The sequence below is a fragment of the Geospiza fortis genome, unplaced genomic scaffold, assembly GCF_000277835.1.
Source record: "Geospiza fortis unplaced genomic scaffold, GeoFor_1.0 scaffold172, whole genome shotgun sequence".
In the NCBI taxonomy this organism is placed as follows: Eukaryota; Metazoa; Chordata; class Aves; order Passeriformes; family Thraupidae; genus Geospiza; species Geospiza fortis.
The window spans coordinates 3,409,566-3,419,670 of NW_005054309.1; the positions used below are offsets into that span (position 1 = coordinate 3,409,566).

Genomic DNA, 10,105 nt, shown 5'->3' on the forward strand with positions numbered 1-10,105 from the left:
CAGCCCCGGACACCGGCAACGCTCCCGGAGAGCCGCGGTCACTCGTTCATTCCCTCATGGGCGTGGGTATCCGCGCGTGCCGCCCGCCCTGCGCGCCAGCGGCTCCGTCCAGCCGTGCGCCTTTCGCCGGGCAGCTTTAAGCAGCCCACGCAGAGCTTCCCTCCTCTCGCCTAGCCCAGCCCCGAGGCCTGGCCCGGACACACCGATCCCAGCACTCCTGCTCTGGGCACGGCCATTGGCCACAACAGCCCGCTTGAATCACTGCTGTGCCCTCACAGGCAGCTCTGTCCGCCCGAATGCCTCACTTCCACCGTCCCCAGCTCCACCACAAACACCCCCAAAAGCTCCACCCCACGGCTCCCAGCAGGGCTGATTCTTGCACCCTCGTCCCACCGTAACTAGTTTGGCTTCCTCACTCCTCCTGGTCACACCCCCACATCGAGCTCACAGCTAACCCTAAATAACCTCCCTTCTCCCTGCATCCCCCCACACCCGTTTTTTTAATCCCTTCTCTCCCAGCTGCGCTGCCCGTAGTTTCCTGCCTCCAACTCTCACTGCAAACTGGCCCCAGAGCCCAGGTCAGACATAATGTATTTTATCTTCCCCAGAACTCGGGGTAATCAATCACACACCCTCTACTGCTGCCTTCCTAAATGGGAAAGGGCAGAAATCAAAGTTATCAGCTTTGTACAAGCGCTTGTTTCTCTGCGTGGCAACAGCAGGAGTCAGCAAGCTGGAAGGAAGGAGGTGTGTGCAAGTAACTGTGATTTGCACTCCCATCAGCCCAAGAGAAGTTCAGTCTCTGTCCCACGTAATGAAACTTCTGTAACTTATTTTCACTCTAATTTTCACTGTTATGCTTTGCCTACCTCACTGCCTGATGAGGCTCCAAGGCACATATTTTGGACAAGACAGGAACATTTCTCACATGGTTGTGGGTTTAATGAATCCATAGTGGTATATTCTGAAAGCCTCCCAAGTCTTACACTAACAACTGCAGCATCTGCACCAAATTCCAGCTCAGTTTCCACTGTATCATCGCACCAGAGGCACAAAACTGTGGCCTCAGCACATTGTGGCTGCAGTTACTGGCTCAGCCAAGGGTTAAACAAATCACAATATCACCCTCCACCGACCTGAATCTAAAGAAAACCTTTGTGTAATCACTTATATATAGTAAAACATATGCTACAGTTGCAGGAAAAAATAACAAGATCGCACTCAGGCTCTTTGGTTGCTGCGTACAGCACTCTGCACTTTCTCAGCATTCTTTTCAAGCACCTTCAAAAAGACATTTTGCCTTTAAAATAAATCCTCTTGTAACTAAGAAAAACATTTTTCCTGCCATTTTTGCTGTCCACATCCTCCTTTAATAAATCAAATGTCCTGCTTTTATCCTTCTGACACCTTCTCACACTCATACCAGTTGCCTTTTGAAAAAAATTGGCTCCCTCCAATTTTGTTTCCAGTGATGCACTAAGCCTGACATGGCTTTCATCTACAGGTGGTGGGCAAAGCACAGCCCCAGCAACCTCAGGATCTGACCCTGCACAACCTTCACCACAGATAAGGGTGAAATGTCCTCAGGTGTTCAAGCCAGGACAATTTTAGGGCCTGATTACACCAATCTAACTGCACATTAAATAACTCCACAGTAATTTTAAAAGAATCCTACCTATGCTTTGGTTGAAGTCCCAAGCAAGTGCAGTGCGTCCACTCATCAGACAGATGAGGAAGAACACATTCTCTTGAAGAGGCTCTAAGCTTTTAATAATGTATCAGGATCAGCTGCACTCACAGTGATTGGACAGAATAAGCAAAATTGATGTAATGAAAATTCCAGAGAACAATATGTTAACCAGTTATCCCAGGCAAATCTCTCTCCTTTTGCACACCTGCTGGTCTTGGGGCACAGCCTTTGCTGTAAGATCTGCTGGTTTTGGCTGGGCTAGAGTGAATTTTCTCCACAGTAGCTGGTAGCAGGCTGTGTTTGGGGTTGGTGATCAAAACAGTGTTGATAATTCAGGGATGTTGTATAGCTGTTGCTGGGCAGGGCTTGCATAGAGCCAAGGACATTTCTCTTCCCCATCTGACCAGCAAGGAGGCTGAGGGTGCTCAAGGAGATGTGGACACAGCAGGGACAGCTGACCCAACTGACCACAGAGATATTCCAGACCATTTGGCATTAAAAAAGCTGGAGAGAAAGGAAGGGAAATTCAAAATTATGGTGCTTATTTTCCCAAGTCACCATTACACAAAACGGAGCCCTGCTTTCTTGGAGATAGCTGCCCATGGGAAGTGGGGAATTAATACCTTGTATTGCTTCTGCTTTCCCTATTAAACTGTCTTGATCTCAACTCTCAGATTTTCTAGCTTTCACCTTTTCAATTCTCTCCTCCATCCCACAGGAATGTGTGGGGCTTAGTTACCAGCTGATATTACACCAGAACAGAAGCATGTGCTATCTCCATGCTATTTTGGGTAGGATCTCTTTAAAGGCGGCCTCTGTCCCAATCCCAGTGTCTTATTCTATTTCTCATAGGATGAAGTCTTCTCTGGATATCATACTATAAATTCTAAAGCAGAATCCAACTCCTGAACATTCCAATCCTCAACCTCCTGCAGAATGCTCCAACAACACAGATATTTCAGTCAGATTCGTAAATATTAATGTTTCTTCCTTCCACTTCAGTGACAAGGCCCTTGGCCAGCCTCAGCTTGCTCCTGTGGTTGAGGATGAAAGTCAGTTCAAAAATTACAGCTGCCCCTGTGAGCAGCAGTACTTCAGTACACCTGTGAGACAAGTGCCAAATGAAGCGCAGAAGTGATCACAACAGAAAGAACATTTCCTTCTGTCAAGTCTCTGTCTTTAATTCCAAAGTAACAGTGCTGCAGCCAAGGTTTAACAAAATGGTTGAGCTAATCCTTGCTATTCACAGGTGTCTGTTCACCTGCTCCATCACAGACCCTTGTCTGACACCTTGCTGAGCTGCTTCAGCTGGCCAAAGCTGCAGCAAAGACTCAGCTCTTTAGGAGAGTGTAACTGGGAAGCAGCAGTTTGGAGCAGTGATCGCTGAGCAGCTCCCTCTCACACCTATGCTACTGTTAGAGCCAGCACCTACTGAAAAGAGCAGCCTCACTTCACCTCCCTTCCTGTGGGTGGTGCCTTCCTGTCTCCTCCTTTGTACAGCTTTCCTGCTTTCAGCAACTTAGCTTTCTGAACTGGACCACACAAGAGCCACTGCTGGCATCGGGAAGGGAAGAGGAAGTCCCAGCCTGGAAGAAGAAGGAGGATAAGATCAGGATGGCTCCCCTTTTACCTAGACTGCCATTAGCTCAGCCTTAGCTGCCAAGTGAAGCCACACACCGACCCCAGAAGCACGCAGAACCAGGTACATTAGCCCATTTCCTTCAAGGGAAATATTGAAGTCCATGGGGTAAACTCCAGGCCTGCGAGCAGGGTAAGGTCTGTGCTAGTTAATTCTTGCTTTGGACTAGAGTTAAGAACAACCACAACAATGCTTTTTGTGCTACTTCAAGCTACAGTGCAAGCTCTGTTAATGCCACAATCTGCCTGTGGTACTGGTAGGTAGAAATGCTTCTTTCAGTGACTTTGCAAGTCATGTCACTCTAGAAACAGTAGTGCTTTCAGGTAAAGAAAATGGAAAATCTGAGCCTAAGGTCTTCCACCTGACCTCAGCCCTTCTACTTGGCTTGAATACTTGCACTATAAATTATTACTCCCTGTACTACTCAACATACATGTATTGCAAGCTACCCCCATGCTGGAGGGCACAAAAATCACCCACTACACTTTTAAAGAAACACCTTTACTCTGAAGGAAGAAAGATCATCATGATACATGACAAGAGGGAAAAAAAAAAAAAACAAAAGCCTGCAAAACTGCTCCCCAAGGCTCAAAAAGGTGCAAAGTTCTTTATGTGCCCAAAACAAACCACTTAAGCCAATAAAATTTACAAAACCCAAAATAGTTTTATTTACTTTTCAGATTTCTGCCTCAATGAGACATTTTGCAAACATGCTAAGGCTACAAAATGTCCAAGTTGACAAAGACATGCAACGCTGACCATTCAATAAGTCACAGCTATCACAGGAACAACTGTGTCCCCCAGGGCACAGGTCCCAAAAACAGGGATGGTGTACAGTGATCATGGCAACGCACTACGCAGGACCCAGTAACCTGAGATAGGTCATTTACAGTAAGAAAACCATGTCCTACACCAGTGTTACATCCTGATCAACAGGAACCCCTCAAAGGTTCCAGAAGACGTGGGGTCGAGGACTGCTTCCTTAACAAGTGTGCAAGAAAGAAACAGGAAATATCCATGTTGATTAATCTTAGTTTAAGTGAGCAGAACAAAGAGTTAGTGTTACCCATGCCAGCGAAAGCCAACCTAAACCTCTGAGGAGTGGTAGCAGCTTCAAGATAAAGAGTCAGCTGAAGCAACTCTGAAAAGGCTTTCCTGCCAGCTTACAGGGCACAATTTGAACCTTATGATTAATTTGTTACAGATCATTCCACAAACAGTAAGATTTTGGTTTCGTTAGATCAGCGAAGCAGGAAGAGCTTGGGTTTGCTTGCATTAAAATAAACTCTGCTGATACAGTAAGAAATACTGTGTCAGGACACTGAGAAAATACAAGGCCTTAATGTGACCCAGGAGTGGTTCTCCATTCAGATCACTAAAAACCCTGCTTTGGAAAAGCATCATGGGAAGCCTGCTGTGGTGAACATTAGCGATGGCCCAACTAGCTCTGATAAATTACAATGCAATAGTTACACCACAGAGCTCTTCTCTGCTGCGCTAGACAAAGATGTGACAATAAAGGACACTATTGCAAAGCTTCACTTCCACTCAGACACGCAGAAAATCCGGCACTAGGAAAAGACGAACTGTAAAAGACAAAACCTTGTCTGATACTGTCTGATAAAGCCAGATCTCTGGTACCATAAACTGTACAAAAATGATAGAAAAGAATATGCACTGTTATTAATACAGTGCTTATTTTAATATAAAATAAACAGCTTACATTTCCACTGTAAATATAGGCTATATACAGAATTATGTATAGATATAGCTACATGTATAAAGCTTCATTATAGGCCTCTGATACATTTATAACTATGGCTCCCTGAGCCATTTGTAGAGTGCATTTAATAACAAAAAATTAGTAGTATGGAATAAATACATAATAAAAACATGAGTTCTTCTGACATGGTTCTAAAAACTCTCTGGCTTGACACATTGTGCTAAAAATTAAAAGATGAAAAGACAATAATCTGCGAGGAGGAGGAAGAGCTGGCCTGCCACAGGCAGGGAGCGTAGCTCTCCAAAATTAAAGTGACTTTGCCCTGAATTTCAGCCCTTGACAGCAACCTTGTTCTCCGCAGCAGCAAACATAGCGTAGAAGCGCGAGTTCTCATTGGCCAGAAGGGCAGTCGGGGTGTCAAATTCCACTACCTGAAACCAAACAAGGCAGGTAAAGTATGTCAGTAAAATTCAGCAGAGAATTGACTTCCACCCCTTGGACTTGTGATGTGATGGTAAAGAGTGGAAAACGCAGCATTCATCTTTAGGTGACACACCAGGCAGTGAAATTACCTGCATTTATGGATACTGTAACCTGGAATGCTTCAAACTAGCTCAAAAACTGGAACTAGCTCAGAGGAAGCAACCTCTGGTGGCTCTGTCAGAGGCAGATGCTATGGGGTTTTGCCTTCTCTACCTTGCCCAATGTTCTTGCATTTAACTGTTTATGGCTCCCAAATGGAAGCCTGAAAAATAGGTAAAGTATCTGCCATGGGTGTGCTTGATGGCGCAGGGCCTTATGAAAGTAATGGGAAACTGCCACTAAGCCGCAGCAGAGATGTTTATGTTATTACCAATCACGGAATTAACCTACAAAGGAAGCCTCAAAGATATTTTTAAAGACAGATGGTTATTTTATGGTACTTTCTTGGTGTGAAAATAATTTGTCATCTTTGATCTTGTCACAGGCAGCAACTGATTCTACTGGACAATTATTACCAAGGATATGAATGAACAGAAGATTTTTCTGCCCTGCAGTGCAGCTGTTCCCTCAGTTCAGTCTGCACACGTGGCACCAGCAGACTGGGGGCAGACACCTCTCTGCTCACCTGTCCCTGTGTTAGCACCATGATCCGGTCACAGCCCAGCACCGTGTGCAGGCGATGAGCAATTGTCAGCATAGTGCAGTCTGCAAACGCCTCTCTGATGGTCTCCTGGATCAGCAAGTCTGTCTCTGTGTCCATAGCAGCTGTTGCTTCATCCAGGATCAGTATCTGAAAGCAGCACAGAACTCTGGCTGTTACCCATGGTCACACCTTCCCTCTCTGAATATAAAAAATACATGGGTGGGCACAATGGCCACAGCCAAGTGTTGTCACAACTGGCAATGCTTACAGAGTTGTGGGTACAAAAGCAGGTTTCACAGTACCCTTTCAGTTTCCTCTATGTAATTGCCTTCAACAAAGCCTATGGATGACACATTTTATTGTCATCCTAGAGCTACATGTGGTTTATGACCTGGACCTAAAGTTTCCACTGCTTTCAATTTTATATTCCATAGATGAATCTCCAACAGAATTTTTACCAGTAAATTGATTTGACACATCCCTGGTGGTGACATTCCTGGAATGAGTCAATACTGACTAGGCTTAATAGCTTTCTTACACTGGGTAAAAAGTCTCTTCTCCTCAGACATAAACTGATTTGGACTGATTTCTTGTCAAAGCTGAACTGGACATGCTTTGTGCAGGTACTGCAGAGACAGTAGTGACTTCTGCTGAGTAGTCTGACATTAAAAACAGATGCAGAGTGAACTTTAAAATATTATGATATGTCACATTTCAGAAAAAAGGTTGTTAAAACCAGAGTCCTGATCAATCTCAATCCAAAAGTATTTTTTCACTGCAATTGTTTGTTTTTCATTCCTGCAAAATCTTTCACTTGGCTGGCATAGCACAGTCCCAAACTCCACTTGGAGACCACATTTAAGTGGAGCACCATGTAGAAGAAAAACACTTGGCTCATATTCACAAAAAAGTGGGAAAAGGGAAGAATCTGATGCTCCCCAGTAACAGGACACTGAAGAAATGATTGTCTGACACACTATGTTGGCACTTACTAGCAATGCCTTTCCAATGGCAGGACATGGCAGGAGCTGGCTACAGACACCTTCCTGTTTGTTTTAACCTTACACCTCTCTGGGTTGCAATAATCATTGGTGTGATTCCTTTGACAGACAGAAAGAATCTAACACAAAAAAAGGCTTGTTCTATCCTATAATTCTGGTATCCCTATTTCTCTCCTGCTGTGCTCACCTTGCAACGACGCAGCAGAGCTCTAGCTATACACAGTAATTGTCTCTCTCCAACAGAAAAGTTCTCCCCATTTTCCATCACTTCTGAATCAAGCTTCATAGGCAGCTGTGCAACCTATGTGGGAAAAAGGAGGCAAAAATCTTACAGCACTGCACAAAATCTTATAAACACAAACAGATCTCCTGACAATCTTTGTCACCAGCAGAAGAATTCCCTGCAGGAATTCCTGCAGCCATACCTGCCACCTGGCTTACATGAAAAAGAACTGGAAATGTCATGGCAGCAAGACTAATTTGAGAGGGCCTTGCAAAGGGCAGGTTTTAAGTTCAGTATAAATTTGCACATGTGACACGTACAGTCACAAATGGAAATGTAGAATGCACACCTCAGGCACGTACAAGAAAACATCACTTGAAATGTTTTAACACCCTAAGAATCCCCGTGATGAAGCACCACTCTGCTATTCTATATACTTAAAAAACACAGAATATGGCATGTCCCTTAAAAAACCAAAAATAGCAGTCTGATAAAATAATGGGAAAAAAAAATTGGTCAAATAAAGCGTAGAGAACAAGGGGGAAAAGGTAGAGAGAAAGCTTAGATATAGACCTCTAAAGTAGCTACTAACAGATTATGTTGCTTTTTTAGTCAAATGCAAGCATCCTTCTCCCAGGGCACCTAATACTTACACACTCCTTCATGTGAGTCCTTTCCAAAGCAGCCCAGATTTGTTCCTCACTGTACTGATTGAAAGGATCCAAGTTTGATCTGGAAGGGGAAGCAGAAAACAAGCAGAATTTTAACTCAGCAATGAATGGCAAACCAACAGTGTGCTAATTCATCCAGACAGGTGATTCCCATCTGGCCCTCCACTAACAGTTTCCTTGCCAGGAAAATCAGATGTTCTCAGCACACTGAGGTTAGAAGAGCCAAAAAACAGGAGTAGAGATGGAAGACAAAGATACTAAACTTCAATCACATATAAAGGGAAGCAAGACTTCCATACAGGATGATCACACCCAGTACTGATGGTGGGCCAGCTAAACTCATTCATCTGTGGTTTTTTTTGTTTCAAAACTAGAACAGAAGCTAGGATGCCTGAGAGCTACCACCTCACCAGGCCCCTATTGCATTTCAGGTACAAGCAGAAAGACTGCTCAGTCCCTTCTTGCCTTCTTATGGCCTCACTAACCTCACAGTGCCACTGAAGAGCACAGGTTCCTGAGGGATTATGGAGAGTTTGCTCCGAAGATCTGCCAAGCCAATGTCATTTATTTTCACTCCATCAATTTTAATGCAGCCTCCAGACAATTCAACGAGACGAAAGAGTGCCATTCCAAGGGAAGACTTCCCTAAAAATGAGACAGGAAAAACATGACTGCTGTTTCTACAGAATCATAATGGTTTTTCAGATGAGAAAGCATTTCAAAAGCTGTCCACATCTAAGAAAAGTTTTAAAATACCAAAAAGTCCTGGCAAGCAATGCTCTGGTAAGTTCTGAGGTTCAGCATTTAAATTTCTGAGCAATTGTGGGGGCATCTCCTAATCTCTACTCAATAAAGCCATGCCTGGAGTACTGCCCCAACCCCACTGACAAAATCCTGCCATGAAAACCCAATAGAGCAATATAAATTACTTATTTACAAACTCATTTTGAGGTTGATTTAAGTCATCTCACAAACAGGGGTTTGGATTCTTCATAGTACAGAGTTCTGAGATGGCTCAGAGCCAAACCTGTCTGCAGCATCAGTACAGAATCCTTCAAGACAGTCAGAGAAGCTGCAGTGAGCACATTGTAGGCACCAATCTGTGCTGGTCAGTGGTTTGGGGAGTTACATATGATCAATATACTGGCTCAAGCATAGTAGGATATCCCTGTGCTTTAAATGGAAACTTGTTTTCACTATTGTTAACAGGGATCTTGCTTATGTACAGACATGAATGGAAACCTCCACTGACAGAGTGCTCAGCCCCTCCTGTGCAACCAACTTACTCAAACACAGGAGAACCAATATGACTGCCCCAATCCATTCTGTGCAAGTAATAATTTAACTCTGCTTAGTGTTTTTCCTTACCTGAGCCTGTCCTCCCCACAATGCCAATCTTTTCCTTGGGTTTGATGGTAAAGGACACTTTTTTAAGTACTAGAGGGAGGTTCTCTCGGTACCGCATCTCTGCATTTTCAAAAACAACTTCACCTTCCTGTGGCCAGTCCAGAGGAGGAGCTTTGTTCTTAATTCGAGCAGGAGCTTCCAGGGAAAGCGTCTTTTAACAAAAATACAGAAATTCAGTTTCCAGTAAACAAAGCACCAAAGGAAAATTATCAGCTGCAGCTTTCAGCAGTTCTTCCTTGCAGACTCAGCCCAGATCATTTATGGCAATTTCATGATGAGCTGTTTGGCTGGATGTGGGCCCAGTGGTCCAGAAGTTTGCTGTATTACACTGACCACACTGTTAATTCCCCTCCTGTTGCCTCAGTAATGACATCAGTCCTTCTATACAACAGTGGTTTTCATCAATGGAATTCAAAATGTATTTTAGGCCTATTATTCATCAGCACAATCCTATTGAGTTTCATGGCACTACAAAGACTGGATGCAAAATCTGGTGCATTTCTATGCTTCATTTGCTATGCCATACCAGGATCACCACTGTTGATTTTGACACAGAAGAGAATGTCCAAGTAACACATTAAATGCCACCCTCTTCCTTCTCCTCCTCATGTTCCCCTGTCCTGCT

General features: G+C 44.1%; 1 protein-coding gene across 2 annotated transcripts in view; it reads right to left on the minus strand.

The window, feature by feature from the left end:
* Positions 1 to 3,970: 3,970 nt before the first annotated feature.
* ABCC5 (ATP binding cassette subfamily C member 5) overlaps positions 3,971 to 10,105 on the minus strand; it is a 42,909-nt gene continuing 36,774 nt past the window's right edge. For both annotated transcript variants that reach the window (XM_005418980.2, XM_031055516.1), the window contains exons 25-30: positions 9,442 to 9,631; positions 8,559 to 8,718; positions 8,056 to 8,134; positions 7,367 to 7,480; positions 6,161 to 6,325; positions 3,971 to 5,483 (exon numbers count right to left, since the gene is read on the minus strand). In XM_005418980.2, coding sequence (XP_005419037.1) covers positions 5,382 to 5,483; positions 6,161 to 6,325; positions 7,367 to 7,480; positions 8,056 to 8,134; positions 8,559 to 8,718; positions 9,442 to 9,631 — 810 coding nt within the window. In that variant the 3' untranslated portion in view covers positions 3,971 to 5,381. The remainder of the gene's footprint in view (positions 5,484 to 6,160; positions 6,326 to 7,366; positions 7,481 to 8,055; positions 8,135 to 8,558; positions 8,719 to 9,441; positions 9,632 to 10,105) is intronic.